The sequence below is a fragment of the Equus asinus genome, chromosome 6 (assembly GCF_041296235.1).
Source record: "Equus asinus isolate D_3611 breed Donkey chromosome 6, EquAss-T2T_v2, whole genome shotgun sequence".
Classification (NCBI taxonomy): Eukaryota; Metazoa; Chordata; class Mammalia; order Perissodactyla; family Equidae; genus Equus; species Equus asinus.
This window is the reverse complement of record NC_091795.1, coordinates 42,503,747-42,519,258: the sequence shown is the minus strand read 5'-3', so window position 1 is coordinate 42,519,258 and position 15,512 is coordinate 42,503,747. Positions and strand designations below refer to the sequence as shown.

Here is a 15,512-nt window from a genome sequence, read left to right as displayed (position 1 = left end):
TGATCTTCGTTCCTGATACAAGTCCCCAGGGGAGGAAGCCCCATTGAGTCCTAGGCCCCAGTATGATCCAGAGACCTGGTGGGCTCTGGGCATATAGAGTGTAGAGCTCCCCAGCCATCCTGGACCCAGGTAGACTCCATTTTTCTCTCTGGTCTGCCGTCCTTGGTGTCTGCCGCATCCTAGAGCTGGGCGGCAGTGGGATCTACATGCTTCCTTATTTTCGTGAAGCAGGAGAGGGAGTTGGGCTAGTCCATTCACAGAGTCTAAGTCTGTCCCTCTGGGACAACAACTCAGGACATATGCCCATCACTAGACCAATAGCTGTTGCCGGGAGACGGGCTCAACTAGATCAGGATCCACTGGAGCTGGGGCTGGGGGTGGTATCTGAGCAGTGGGGTTCTGCTAAGAGGGAGGAAGGGGGTCTGGATGTTGGAGAGAAAGCAAGTGTCCCTCTCATTATGACGGTGGGCAGAGTCACCAGGGCAGAGTCACCCAGGCAGAGCAGCAGACCCAGGAGAAGATAATCCAGGCCAGCTAGACGAGGCGCACCTTTAATGTGGGGAGAGGACAGCCTCAGACTAGTCAGTGAGTGGGTGGGAAGGGTAGGACCTCTGCCCATTCATGATAACAGGAGAGAAGGCAAAGGATCTGCACACAATACTGATGGGGCTTAGGAGGCTGGAAGCCTGAGGAAGTTCTCTACTCAGTATGTAGGAGGCAAACTGAGGGTGGGGATGGCGAAGGGGTGTCGTAGGTTTTGGGAGAAAGGTATGAAATAGTCGTCTAGGAGAGATGCAGACTGAAGAGACGGGAAGTGGAATATGATTGCCGGCAGCAGTAAGGGTCCATCCTAGTCAGGGGTCATGAATATCTAGTGACACGGGGCGGGTTAGCTGGTTTATTCTGCAACACCTTTGGCGCTTAGGATGAGGGGTGGAGCGGGCGGAGCTGGATTTCACCAGGTGGTGGTTTAGCCACATGAAAAGGCTGGATCCTCAAAATGAGAGAGGGGAAAGGAAACTGCGACTTTATGCAGCAGAATAACTAATAACTCAATTCAGGCTGAGTGAGACTTGGGACGTGGGAGGCGGGACGGTGCCCTGACTGGTGCCAGGTGTTGGGGTAGAGGGGTAAACAGGTGAGAAGCTGGGCCCCTGAGGTCGAGAAGTTCATCAGCTGGAAAAGAACCAGACATAACACGGGAAAGCGTGCTAAGGGCTGTCACCGCTCGAGGCTCACGCTAGAGGAAATCTTCCCCATAGCGGGGGCCAGGGGGCCTGGAGATTGCTGGTGGTGGTGCGGCTGTGTCAGGGGACGGAATGGGCAGTGGCCGGACTGCTGTGCTCCAGGGAATGCAATATAATTTGGACACAGACCTCTGTGTCCGACGATGAGCGACCCCAGACTGCTCTCGAGAAGGCTCAGAGGCGGGTTCGCGAGGGCTCGAGCCTCGGAGTCTCAGGGCGTCGGGGCCCCGAGCGCCGGTAACCGGCCAGGGGGGCGAGGCGGGCGGCGCGGAGGCCGGGGTCTCGGGGCGCAGCGCGCGCTCTGCCGCCCTGCACACGCCTCCTTCGGCGCTCGCTCCGACTCCTTTCCGCGGACACGCTCGCGTTCCTGCAGCCGGATCTCCCCGTCCTCCCGCCTTCGTGCATTTCTCCTTCGCACCCATTCGCCAAGCGCCCTCGGCGGGCCGGCCTGGGCTCGGCGCAGAGGGAGGAGAGCGGCCGACGCGCGGGGAGCCCCGGACGCTGGGGACTCCGCAAGCAGGGCCGGAGGTGCCTTGTCGGCGCAGCGCGGCTGAGCTGTGCGCCCCGCGTCAATGGCTCTTCCATTCCTGGCCCGGGAGCGGGAACCCGCGGAGGGGGCACCAGCCCCCCCACAGGCAACCATCTGACTCCTGTCGGCCCCGCCCGCCGCGGGCAAGGCGGATCCGGGAAGGGGCCGAAGGGGAGGGTCCGCCCAGAGGGTGTCCGGTGTCCTCTGGGCGGCCTCTCCCGGGCGTTGGGACTTCGCCGAGGCGCAGCGAAGGAGGCACTCCACTTTGGCGCGGCGGCCGCGGAGCCGGGCGTTTGCTCGGTGGGTACCTGGGCCCCGCGCTCGCGCTCCCGTTCCTGCCCCGTCCTGCCCGCGCGCTTCTGCGCGCCCAGGGCGGCCGAACCATGCTGTGCTGCCTGCTAGTGAAGGCCAGCAACCTTCCCAGTGTGAAGAAGGACCGGCGCAGCGACCCGGTCGCCAGCCTGACTTTCCGAGGTGAGAGCCCCGCGGCCGCACCACCGACTCTGCGCGCACGGCCGTGTCTGCGGCCCTGGCTCCTGCACTAACCACAGTTCAGGCCACAGTTTCTCCCTCAGTCAGAAGGGACAGAAATCTCAGCACTGTCTTCTGCAGAGGGGGCGAGGAGGATGAAGCAGAGCGCAATAAATGCCATAGTGCTCTGAAATTTCGGAAAACTAAAAGTGCCATAATATGCCAACAGCTATCACTTTTCTAAGACCAATACCCGGAGGGGATCAAGTGCGAGTCCTTCCCGGGCGGTGGGGATGAGGGTGGGTTGGAGAATGGGTGCAGAATAGAGAGAGGAATCCCTTAGCAACTGGACGTGTAGCCGGTGTACTTTGGAAGTTGTGTCTTTATTTCATTCATTCATTCATTCGCCCATCTTTGTTGAAGACTGGCCATATTGACTCTGTCCTGTCTCAGTTGGGATGAAAAGAAACAGAACAGGATGGATATGGCCTTGATACAAGAAATTTGGGAGGCTGTCAAGGATGTTTTTCCAAATTCAAAGAGTGTGGGTGCCTACAGGTAGTCCTTAGACAGGAAAGGGTCTCTCTCCTCTGTTCAGGGCAACCAAGGGCTCACCCGCCTGCTTCTGGCGGGGCACCCTTACCCGCCCCCCTTCAAGGCGGACATTCCCATGGGAGGAGGTGTCTCAGGAGGGGAAAGGGAAGAGGAAGGATCTGTCAAAATTAAGAGAAGGAACAATGGCTGTGAGTCAGGATCCCAGTTCTGCAAAGAAAGATAAATAAGGAAAGGAGAGAGGGTTTTCCTAAGAGGAAAGAGGTAAGACCAGGAGGCATATCCTGTGGTTTTGTGGAATTAAAAAGTATGTGCTTCATGGAGAAACCTAGGGAAGTCAGTGGTGTGTCCAGGTCAGTGGTCATGGCAGGGAGCTGCCAGTGCTCGGAGTGGGCAGCACCCTCGGTTCAAGGGGGTGACTGAATCTGTTGAGGCCCCTCTTGGCTGCTAGAGCTGCCGTCCTCCCCCAGTCTCTGCTTTCCCTGCCCTTTACAATGCCTCAGTGTTTATTTGCGCTGACAAACCCCTTTGTTGTTAGTGCCATCAGGTTGATTCAGACCCCAAACGACGCTGTGTACAGTAGAGCGGAACTTTGCCCGGTCTTTTTGTGCCAACCTCTCACCTTCTGGCACTATATCAGACAATGCTCCACTGCTATTCATAGGGTTTTCTGTCTTAGTCTGGAAGCTCCGCTGAAACCTGTCCCCATGGACGACCCTGCTGGGATTTGAAATACCCATGGTGTAGCTTTCAGCCTCACAGCAACAGGCAGCCGCCGCAGTATGACGACTGACAGACAGGTGGTGGGGTTCCCTGGTGTGGTTGCTGGCTGACAACCCGCTAGCAAAACTAAAATATAATAGAATGTACCATCTCCAACTGTTTAAAGTCTATTTATCTTCCAAAGCCTTGCTGCCATGCCACCTTCTCCAGGAAGGACCCCAGGATTCCCCTGGCTATCGTTAGTCTCTCCTCTCTGGATGCACAGCACCTTGTTCGGTCTGCTAGCGCACTCACCGCAACAGGCCCGGGCGCAGTACTTGGCTTAGGATGAGTGACTCCTTGAGAGCAGCAGCCTGTCCTGTTTATCAGGACGCCTGGTGCTGAGTGCACATAGGTGCTCCGTAGGGTTTGTGCGCTTTCTGACCCAGCCTCTAGCCGTCCGCTGGATGTGCCTGGGAGCCTCATGCAGTCTGGGGCAGTGGTCCTCACGCTTTACTGTGCCTGAGAATCCCTTAGAGAGTGTGCTTGCAAGACAGATTTCTGGGTCCCATCCATAAAGGTTCCGATTTAGCAGGTCTGAGTGACCTGAGAATCAGTGCTTAACACCTACCTGAGGCAGGCTATTTCAGAACCACACCTTGAGAGAAATTGACGTGAGATGTGGTGAAAGGCGAAATTAATTTGACCCCCCTCCCCACAGGAGGTATTCATGCTGGAGTCTGGGCTAGGCTGAGGCTAGGGAGGCTGGCTGCTAGAATCGGACCCAGAACCTACAGATCCTCTAGGCTAGGGTATTGAGCCCTGGCTGCACATCAGAATCATGTGGAAGTTTTAGGAAAATCCTCTGCCAGCCTCCCTGTCCCCTCCTCTCTTGACGCTAGATCTCTAGAGGAGGGACCCAGATATAGGTGTTTCTAAAAACTCTCCAAATATTTCACATTCACAGTCAGGGGTGAGAAGGCTTGAGCCCAACCCCCTCATGGCGGAGGGGACAGAGGCCTGCACTAGGGGCTGGCCCCCTTGCCCTGCAGTTGTCCCCCCGGGCATTCCAGCCTTGGATGTAATTTCAGGACCTGCCTCCCAAAATAGACTATGAGCTCTGGGAGGCTGGACTCCGAGGGCACTTTTTTTGTTTCTGTGTCTCAGAGCTTCAGGATAGAGGCTGTTAATGAACACTTATCACTCCTTTGTTTTTGTATTAATAATTAGTCGGCTAAAACTACCCGTGGTAGATATTTTTGACTGATCGTCTGCGTGAGTGAGCAGCTTCACTTCCTAAAGCATTAGAGACCTGTACCTCTCTCCTGCCCTGCCCATTTTCTACCCTCCAACGTGATTATTTATGTCCCTTCCTTCATGCATTTAGCTCATTGGACAAATATTTATTGAACATCTACTACATGCTGGGTGCTGTTCGAAGTGCTGGGGATGCACCCAAGAACAAGACAGGTTGAAGCTCCCGTTGCCCTGGAGCTCACACATCTTATTTCCCTGAAAGTCGGATCTCCTGTGTCCCTACTTGGTGAAGTTCTGCCCTGCTTCATTCACCCAGGCGCACCAGCCTGAAACTCGAGGGTCATTACTGTCTCTTCCTTCTCTCTCATCCCGTCAGGTCCTCTCTTCCTCCCCAGTTTCTCAAGGCAGCCCTTCTCCCTCTGTCCTCCTCCCCTCTCTATCTCCGGGGAGTCTCTAGACCTCAAGCAGGAGCCCGAGGGATCTTATAGAACCATCTGAAGGCAGAGACACTCCTGAGGGGCAGACGTGGCTCACCTGTGTAGGGAAGGTGGGCTGCAGGGGCGCAGGACTCCCTGAGCCCAGCTTTTGTTGTTGTTTTGGGTTTTTTTTTTTGAGGAAGATCCAGCCCTGAGCTAACATCTGCTGCCAATCCTCCTCTTTTTGCTGAGGAAGCCTGGCCCTGAGCTAACATCCCTGCCCATCTTCCTCTACTTTATATGTGGGACGCCTACCACAGCATGGCTTGCCAAGAGGTGCCATGTCGGCACCCAGGATCCAAACTGGTGAACCCCAGGCCGCCGAAGCGGAACGTGTGCACTTAACTGCTGCGCCACTGTGCTGGCCCCTGAACCCAGCTTTTTCAATATTAAAAGTGACTTTAGGGGCCGGCCCCGGGGCTGAGTGGTTAAGTTCGTGCCCTCCGCTTTGGTGGCCCAGGGTTTTGCTGGTCCGGATCCTGGGCACAGACATGGCACCGCTCATCAGGCCATGCTGAGGCGGCGTCCCACATGCAGCACCTAGAAGGACCCACAAGTAAAATATGCAACTATGTACTGGGGGGATTTGGGGAGAAAAAGAAGACTGGCAACAGCTGTTAGCTCAGGTACCAATCTTTAAAAGAAAAAATGACTTTAAAGCATTGAAAATAGCCTTCTGTTTTCTTTTTGTGAACAGAATATGTACTCAGTGTAAAAAAGGGTATATTACAGAAAAGCAAAAGTGAAAAATGGCCCCACATCCTCAGTTAACTTGTTAACAATTTGATGTATTTCTTCCAAGGTTCTTTTTTTTCCCTTTTTTCAAAAAGTAATTTTAGTTGCAAAATTTAACACCCAAGTAGAGTACATAAGATATAAATGTATGTTTTAATGCAGTGGTTCTCAACTGGGGGCGATTTCGTTCCTCAGGGGGCATTTGGCAATGTCTGGAGACATTTTGGGCTGTCACCACTGGGTTGGGGGGAGGGGTGCTACTGTCACCTAGCGGTTAGAGGCCAGGGATGCTGCTAAACACCGTACAGTTCACAGGACAGCCCTCACGACAACCACAGCAAAGAATTACCCAGCCCCAAATGTTAACAGTGCCAAGGTTGAGAAACCCTGCTTTTCTGAGTAACTCATGAAGGGAACACCCATATATATTGCCCACGTCAAGAAATAGAGCCTTGCCGGTCCCACTCCTCCGCCAGAAGTCCCCAGACCCCTTGCCTTTCTCTGTAGAGGTGAGCTTATTCCAGATATCTTTTTTCAGATGTTTGCATATTTACATGTTCGTTCAACAATAACCCATGGGCATTTTTTTATGTCAGTAAATATTCTTCTACACAACCTTTGTAAATATCTGTGTAGTATTCTTTTGGACAGTTTTTAGTTGTGCCTTTATTCACCTTAGTTTGTTAAAAATGTACTTGTTTTAAAGATCCTGGAAATAGAGTGATCACCCATTAATGCAGGCTCGAAGTCCCCCCTCTAGGCATGGTATTTTTGTTTTATTAAAAAGCTGAATTTCTTACAGGAATCTTACTGATCACACAGTAGTTACAAGAATGTCTGATATAATGATGTATACAATTGAAACAAGATGGGCTGATTAAAAATTTACATAATGCAAAAATACACATGTTAAAAGTCAGCCGTGTGGACAGATGTGTGTAGGGGAAGAGTGGTTGATGGGAGGCTGGGGGTTGAGGGCCCAGACGCAGTGAAGTTGCTTTTCCCCTCCATTACAGAAAATATCTTCCACTAACAGATACAGATATTCCACACATCTAAATACACATGGGTGAATCGTGACCTGCTACACACACACGCTAAGTGGTCTGTGACTTTCCCACGAAAATGGTAAATACGAACCCCACACAGGTGGTAGGAGACATTGGTCATTTATTCTAGTTGGACTTAGAAGATGTTGAACTCTTGCATTAATATCTGGAAGAGCATATGTCTTCTTTGCTGCGTCTTCTTCACAAGTGACATGTGCTTAGTGGGGAATTTTGGTGGTTGTTTGACCTAAGAGTGATAACTGAAGTATTCTTAAAAATGTGGGAACTCTTTAATAACGGACTTTAATCACACACACAACATAAAACACGGGTCATCTACTGCCTTAAGCTGAAAGGTAAAGGAAGAGCCTCTGAATGGCGACGCTTTTAGTTTCAGGGTTCCATAGTTCCTACCACTGCCCTGAAGAATGAAACTGCTGCAGCTGCTTGTTTATTTACACAAACAGGCACCAGAACCAGCTCTTAGAGAATATCCAACACAGGAGAAATGTTTTTTTCTCTGGGCCTTTTGAGAAACTAGACCAAAATTATAAATTACTCAAGGTTCCTACTAAGCAGTGGTGCCTTTCCTATGTCTAACTATCTAGGGAACAAATCGAAGAAGAACTTACTGCGAGAACTGCAAGAGCGTTGACGTTGGGGGTACTGAGCAGGAATCAGGAACCTCGGCAGTTCAGAGTTTCTCACGTGCCCCCATGTGCCCTGCTTTTTGCCAACTATTATGGCAAATGCGTTTTGGGGAGCTATGCTTGACAACTTATGCTGACAGATCCTCTTGCGGAGATTTCTCTAGTTGGGTAGAAACCCTTCTATATAAAGTCTGCAGATTCTGTGAACCTAGAGGGGAGACTTAGTGTCTCTGAATGCTCAAATTGCAAGCTCCTATTGGGGAAAGAGCATGAAAATAACTTGAAGGTCTATTTTATTGGCAACTCAGAATGCAAAGTATCTTATTTTTAAACTTCTAAATTTGAAAGCAAGACAGCCTTGGGGTAAATAATAATAGTTTTCCAAAGCTGAATGTGCTCATTTGGAGCTCAGTTTTTCTGTTTTAAGTACAAAGACAATTTCCTAAAACTTCTGAGCAGGAACACTACTGTTTTGATGATCTGTGATGAGATGAACTGATCCATCTCAGTCGGTAACATCCCTTTGTTTTTCCTTGGCAAAGATTTAAAAAGTTCTAGAACAGACGCATTTTTCTAGTCTTACAGTGACCATTTCATCTCAAATGTCTCCTGAGAGGCACATACCATATACGGGAATCCATCTTCATCCTTCTCACTTTCATACGCTTCAGAAAGAGGTATGGACACGCTCACGATGCTGTGTCCATTCACTAACGGGAAGAGGCTTGATTAGCGTAAGTGCCTTCGAATTATCTTGATGAGTTCACACGTGTTGACTTGACCAGGTACAAGGAACTTGGTTTTATCCATGACAGGAGGCTGCTTCTCACCCTTGTATCGTTGTTTTCACCGGGACTTTAGTAGGAGGGTGCTCTCAGATAAATTGGACATCTTCTACCCTTTGTTTGAAGGTGCAGCGCTGCTTGAAGGTCTTTTCTGCCATGATGGCGCCAGAGGCTGGGCGGTGGGTGGTGGGGTGTGGCTGGGGGTGGGGCTGGGGGTGGGGGGGTTGTCCTGGCTGCTTCAGGGGCTGGCCGCGGCTGCTCCAACTGTGCAAAGTATTTTATTATATGCGTGCACCATAATTCAGTTAATCAACTCCTTACTGATGAATATTTAGGTTATATAACATTCATAACATTTATATCCAACGTGTTGTAAATTATAGTGTCACTGTGAGAAATATCCTGGTAACTAAATCTTAGCCCGCATATTTAATTATTTCCTTTGGGTAAATACCAGAAGTGGCATTGCTACGTCAGAGGTTATAGATGAGTTTAAGGCTTTGCTGCATTTCCCAAATTGCTCTCCTGAAAATCTGTTCCAGCTTTACCATTCCATCAGCTGAGTGTGAGGGCTTATTTTCTTACACTCCTGCTGACACAAAGCATTATCATGCAAATCCTTAACAGTTTCCTAGATTCAAACAGTATTTGTGATATTTCAATGTTAGTACTTATTTGTATTTATTTCTCATCTAATTGTTTTTTAATTTGCCCATTTTGAGGGGGCAGGGGTGTTTGCCTTTTTCTTAATTAATTGCAAGTCCTCTTTATATATGAAGAATATTAACATTTGTCATAGACATTGCAAATCTCTTCCCCAGTTCTAATTGGCCTTTTGAGTTTAAAGACTCCCCCTCTCTGAGAGCACTCCACCAATCCTAGTATCCACACATCGCTGCCCCTTCCTGGCTGCTTGTTTCCTGGAAAGTGTGGCTTCAGTTGGGATTTAGAAAGATGGAGATCAGGGTGGGAGTCCTTGAGGGTGAGAAGAGCAGGACTCTGCTGGGGAAGGTGGGGAGTGATGGCTGCCCTGTTCTTGGGGTGTACAGGCTTGAGTCAGGCTCAGAGGGCAGGCCAAGTATCAGAGTTAAGAGTCCACCCACCCTTTTCGTTAGGGGGCATCTCTGCCGAGGTATCTGTTCCTTCATGAGAAGCCAGCACTTATCTTTTCTCCTTTCCGTTGCCGTTGCCTATGGTTGTCTGCTGACACTTTGAATTTCTATCACTTTCTTGTCTGATGGGTATTCTAATGAGAGGTCAAGAGAGTGCCCAGCACAGAGCAAGTTCTCAATAAATATTCACGGAGTAAATGAGAGGCTGCATGCAGGCTGCCTACTGGATCTGAAGGCAGCCTGCAACTTCTGACAGTAAGTCCTGTCACCTGACTCATGGGCAGAAACATCCCGTCTCTCTCTCTCTCTCTGGGGGTCCCAAATACCCCATCTCCTCTCACTCTCACCCCTCCCTCTCTAGGGGAATGGCATCATCAGCCGCCCATGCGCCCCTGTCAGAACCTGAGACATCCCCTGCTCCTCCCACTTCCCAATTCCCTACCCAGATACTGGCCAGTAGACTCCAGCCCCACCACCTGTGTCCTCACCATCTCCCACTTGGACTTTTAAAAAAAATTGTGATAAAATACACATAACTTAAAATTGACGATCTTAACCATTTTTAAGGGTGCAGTTCAGTGGTATTAAGCACACTCACACTGCTGTGCAACGGTAACTACCATTCATCTCCAGAGCTCTTTCCTCTTCCCCAACTGAAACTCTGGAGCCATTAAATAGTAGTTCCTGGATCTCTCCTCCCCGAGCTCCTGGTAACTGGCTTATTTCACTTAGAGGGTGTCCTCAGGTTCGTCCATGTTGTAGCATGTCTTAGAGTTTCCATCCTTTTAAAGGCTGAATTGTATTCCATTGTCTATATATCCCTCATTTTGCTTACCCATTCGTCTGTCAGTGGACACTTGGGTTGCTTACATATTTTAGCTACTGTGAATAATGCTGCTATGAGCATGGATATATGAATATCTCTTTGAGACCCCGCTGGACACTTATGATAGCCTGTGACTGGCCACATCTTTACTCCCACCACCCTCCAGCTGGGGTGCTAGGACTCCTGGGCCTCTCTCTCCATGTAGCCTCAGGACCCTCCCCTCGTTGAGGCCTCTAGCACCATCCCTCCAGCAGGGTAGCTGGACTTCTTATGTGGCCACTCAGGGCTCCCAAAGGCATGAAAGCAAACGTTGCTGGTCCTACTTTGAGCCACAGAACCAGCTCAGATCACTGTAGAGGGGCATCATGCAAGGATGTGAGTGCCAGGAGGCTGGTCCACTGGGGCCATCATGCAGACCACCATATTGGGCCATTTCCCCTACATTTTCAGCCCCAGGAAGCAGGGACTGCCTCTTTCTCAACTCGGATATGAGGGCAGGGTGGCTGTGGCAGCCGTCCCCAGCACCATGCCAGGCACATAACAGGTATCGGTAAAATATCTATACACCTCTATTTCCATCACTGCCCTGCACGGGAGTCCATCTCGCCCATGTATCAGGGACAGCAGCTCACTTTTAGTGTTGAATTGTTTTGCTTCTTGGTTCTTTAAAAAAAAAAATTTTTTTTTATTGTGGTAAAATACACATAACATAAAATTTAACATTTTAACCATTTTTAAGTGTACAATTCAGTGGCATTTAAATTAAGCACATTCACTTTATCGTGCAACCATCACCACTATCCATCTCCAGAACTTTTTTGTCATCCCAATCTGAAACTCAGTACCCATTAAACCCTAACTCCTCATTACTCCCTACCCCAACCTTTGCTCTACTTTCTGTCTCTATGAATTTAACTATTCTAGGTACCTCATATAAGTGGAATCCTGTGACGTTTGTCCTTTTGTGTCTGGCTTGTTTCATTTAGCATAATGTCTTAAAGATCATTCAAGTGGTTGCACGCGTCAGAAATGCCTACCTTTTAAGGCTGAGTGATATTCCCTTGTATGGATATTCCATGTTCTGTTTATCCGTTCATCCCTTGGTGGACAGTTGGGCCTTGGTGCCTTTGAGATGCAATGGGAAATGGGTGAGTGTGTCTTAGCTTTTCTTTAAACCCTCTTTTTCGACAGGCATAAAAACCTCTCACATTGAAAACCCTCCTTTGGTGAAAACCCCGACTTTAGAGTTTGTCTTCTCTGTGATCCCACCAGCTCCAAAGATTCCTTTGTCATCAGTGTTACAAAACAAGCATTTTGTCTGTGAAGGGGAGGAAGACATTTCCTCTACCCGCTCTGGGTCCTTCTGGCCGGACAACGAATTAAATTCACATGAGACACAATAACAGGAGAAAATTAAACAAAGTTTTATAACATGTATACATGGGAGAGGCTCAGGCAAACTGAGCAACTCGCCAAAATGGTGGAGGTTCTCATCTTAAATACCATCCTCAGCTAAAGACAAAGGAGGATGTTGAGGGTGGGGGGAGTCAGTTATGGGAGATTACCGGAAAAGCACAGTAAACAAGAGTAGGGTTATTATGCAGATTTAAGTCCTGGCCTTCCGCATTGATAAGAGTTTCTAGGGCCGGCCTGGTGGTGCAGCAGTTAAGTGCGCACGTTCTGCTTCTTGGCGGCCTGGGGTTTGCTGGTTTGGATCCAGGGTGTGGACTGGCACCGCTTGGCACGCCATGCTGTGTTGGCATCCCACATATAAAGTAGAGGAAGATGGGCACGGATGTTAGCTCAGGGCCAGTCTTCCTCAGCAAAAAGAGGAGGACTGGCAGTAGTTAGCTCAGGGCTAATCTTCCTCAAAAAAACAAAAAAAACAAAGAAAGAGTTTCTAGAGATAAGGTCATCCCCCCTTCTTTCTGGTACAGAGAGGGAGACACCTTTACAGATGGAGATTTCCCTTACAAATGTAAATGTCTCTTAGAAAGGGTAACTTCTGCTTTTCAGAGTTTCTCTCATGTCTGCAGTTTTTAAAAGGAACCCGCCCAAAATAATCCTCGTGCCAAAGAGAGGTCTCTTGGGGTTGCCAGTTCTGGTCCCCCACATCTGCTTCCCAAATATATTGTTGATGTGGGCTCGGTGAGCCAAACAGTCGAAAGAAAGATTTCTTGGACTCTCAAGGTCTGGCAGTAGTGCTCCTTTATTCAGAGAATAGCATGGGAACGGGACCCATGGGCAGTAAGAGCTGCAGGCATGGGGACTGGACCCATGGGCAGTAAGAGCTGCAGGTATGGGGACAGGACCCACGTGCAGTAAGAGCTGCAAGCATGGGTGAGGGCAGGGCTAAATTTAAGGCGTAGGTATGTGAATTATCTCTTTACAAGACAAAGGAAAGATCATGTAAAAAAGTCATTAAAATGGTAGCAGTGTAGGTGGGGTCTGGTAATTGGGTGGTCCTCTAACTTTGGATAGGAATCAGGTCAGATCAGATCAGGACTCCTATGCTTCCTGGAGGATGATGTAGGTTGGTATGTAGGGCAGGACGCCTTGGCCATCTCTCCCTGGGACAGCCTTGATCCTCATCATTGTGACTTTATAATTGTGTTGTGGGGAGGGGGTCTGTCCTATCTTGGCTACTGGGATTGCCAGTTGGCTCTGCCAGAGGTCGGGGTGCTCCCTTCTAGACTGTAACCTCTGTGGTGTCCAGGCCCTGGGGAGGGGGCACTAGTGAGCATCCTGGGCCACTGAAAGGGATCTGTTGCCACAGAGGGGCCTGAAGGTATGAGCGAGGCCTGGGGCCCAGACTGCTGGGGAGACGGCACCCTGGGTGCTGACAGGTAGACCTCACCAGGCGGTGAGCAGGAAGGCAGTGATGTGGCTCCTCATGCGAACCCATGGCCATGTCTGACGCTCAGGTGTCAGGAGATGTGTGGGGCTCCTGCCAGTGGAGACGGCTCCTCCAGGCGGCCCAGGCGCTGGCTGGGGCCCCATGCGCCGTCTTCTGGCCTTCCCTCTGCTCCGGTCTCTGAGGTCCCGCCTCACTTCCCCTCCCACAGCCCCTGGTCTTTATCAGAGTTGGCTCCAGTCGGGGGCGAGGACGGTGTGCTACCTCATTCGTGCCCCACGCACCTTGGCTGTCCGCGCTCGAGGGCCACAGTGGTGATTCTTTGTTCTCCAGTTCTCCTCTGACAATCTCCCTTTAAGACAGTCTTTTCAAACGTTTTGGGACTATTATCCACAACAAGAAATATATTTTACATCAAGACATAGCACACACACATAAATAGGTATGTGCTAATATAACTAAAAGTTTCAAGTAATACCACTTACGCTTATGATGAAAGATGTACACTGACATTTTCATCTCTACTCTATTCTGTCATTAGAAAGAGATACTAGTCAACTCATCAGTTGATGGCATGACCCACTAATGGGTCCCAATGAGCTGTTTGAAAACCACCACTCAGCAGCGATGGGGGACTCTGGTCTAGGCGTCTGGGGTAGAGTGGGGGTGGATGGGCCTGGGGAAACAGGGGAAGAATTTCTGTGGGGACAGAAGGGTCCTCCCCGTGAAGTCCTCCTGTCTGCACTGAGTCTTTCAGTCTGGAGGAACACCCTGGGCTTCAGCACAATTCGCATGGGCTGCCTGCTGACCCCCAATCCTGCAGAGCAGTGTGGGGAGAGGGCACTGTTCCCTGCCCCCAACCCCAGCATGAGCTGTGAGCTCTCCTGTATCTTTAACCATCAAGTCTGTTAAATTATGCACGTAAAGCCACATCTCTCAAGGCCAAAATTAATTCTCAAGGACAGGACAGGTCTAACTCCCTGATGAGGAAGGAGCTGTTTTCCTGTTTCCTAATTCGCACTGTGCCTTCCCTTTCCTTGGCGTCCGTAAGTCATGTGATCGTCCTGGGTTAACGTTTCCTTTCTTTCCTGCTCCTCTTTGGGGCTATAGCACCCAGCAGCGACCCTCCCTCTATGTCATCCAGAGAGTCCCAGAGTTGGCGCTTCCCACCGGGACTTAGTGACATCTCATGGAGAGTCTTTGTCCTCCTCATCTGCAGGGAAGGCAGGAAGTGGAAAATGTTTAAAAGACACTGCGCAGGGCCTGGTGCACAGACACTGCTCAATTAATACTAGCCAGGAGCACCAGGAAATGAGTTTCCAATTTTACAACTCAAGAGAGGCTGCAGATGGAATTTTCCATGTCACTCCTCTAGGTCACGGGAAGTTGATTTGTGATAGGGGAGGGGATGTGGACACTTAGATAGCATCTCATGTGCGCTTGAAGTTCTATAAAGTAGACGCTATTACTATCATCATCAGTTTACTGCTGAGAGAGCTAAGGCCTAGAGATGTTACAAGCCCTACCTAAGGTCACACAGTAGTGGCTGTTATTTGAATGACTCCAAAGCCATATGTTTAACCCCTTCTGGAACCACACCCACATAGCCCACAGGGGATTCAGAGGGATTCAGCCAGTGCAGGCCTGGACCCACTTTGAGAAGGTATCTGGTGCCCCTCCCAGGACACCTCCTTCCCATTGTGCCTCCTTTCATCCCCTCTGTCTGTTGACACACAGCCGTACTGTTAATTCAGTCTTGTGGAGTTCCCTGAGAACAGTGGTTCTCCCCTCTGGTGAGGAAGTGAACTTGCAGCCAACTTGGGAAAGAAAAGGATCCATTCCTTCAGCACCTAATTACTGGGCACCTCGCTCTATAGTAGGGTTACTAACTTGGTGAGTCATGGTGTCTGCCCTCTGAAGCTCACAGTCCAGTTGGGGGCACAGACATAGAAGCACACAGTTACCTGCACTCTGATACACGTGGTCACAGCTTGCAACCATGTCTGGGAGAGTCAGGGGATGCTTATCAGAGGAGAGACAACTGAGCTGGGTATTGAAGAATCAGTAGGAGTTCACTAGATGCATCAGAGTGGGGCAGAGAGAGGCACCTTGAGTCAGTGTGCTGTGTGTGTGGCGCCTCGTTCACCCTCTCTCGCTTACTTTTCACGACACCCCCATGGGGAGGTGTTGTTATGACCCCCACGGATGAGGAAACAAAGGCTGAAATGAGTTTCCTGAGAGTCTCTTCCAGTGTGGTACACCAGCCC

The 15,512-nt window shown here is 50.0% G+C and overlaps 1 protein-coding gene and 1 pseudogene across 23 annotated transcripts in view; one reads left to right on the top strand and one right to left on the bottom strand.

Moving 5' to 3' along the window:
* DYSF (dysferlin) overlaps window positions 1–15,512 on the top strand; it is a 218,231-nt gene that overhangs the window by 6,860 nt on the left and 195,859 nt on the right. For 7 of the 23 annotated variants that reach the window (XM_014836654.3, XM_070511970.1, XM_014836656.3 and 4 more), the window contains exon 1: window positions 2,010–2,250. The exons of 9 other annotated variants lie outside the window; for them this stretch is intronic. In XM_014836654.3, coding sequence (XP_014692140.1) covers window positions 2,160–2,250 — 91 coding nt within the window. In that variant the 5' untranslated portion in view covers window positions 2,010–2,159. Of the gene's footprint in view, window positions 1–1,713; window positions 2,251–15,512 lie in introns of those variants that run through there. 7 more of the 23 variants (XM_014836666.3, XM_014836662.3, XM_014836659.3 and 4 more) reach the window with 4 other exon arrangements.
* Window positions 5,497–8,611, bottom strand: LOC106828274 (microtubule-associated proteins 1A/1B light chain 3 beta 2-like; annotated as a pseudogene).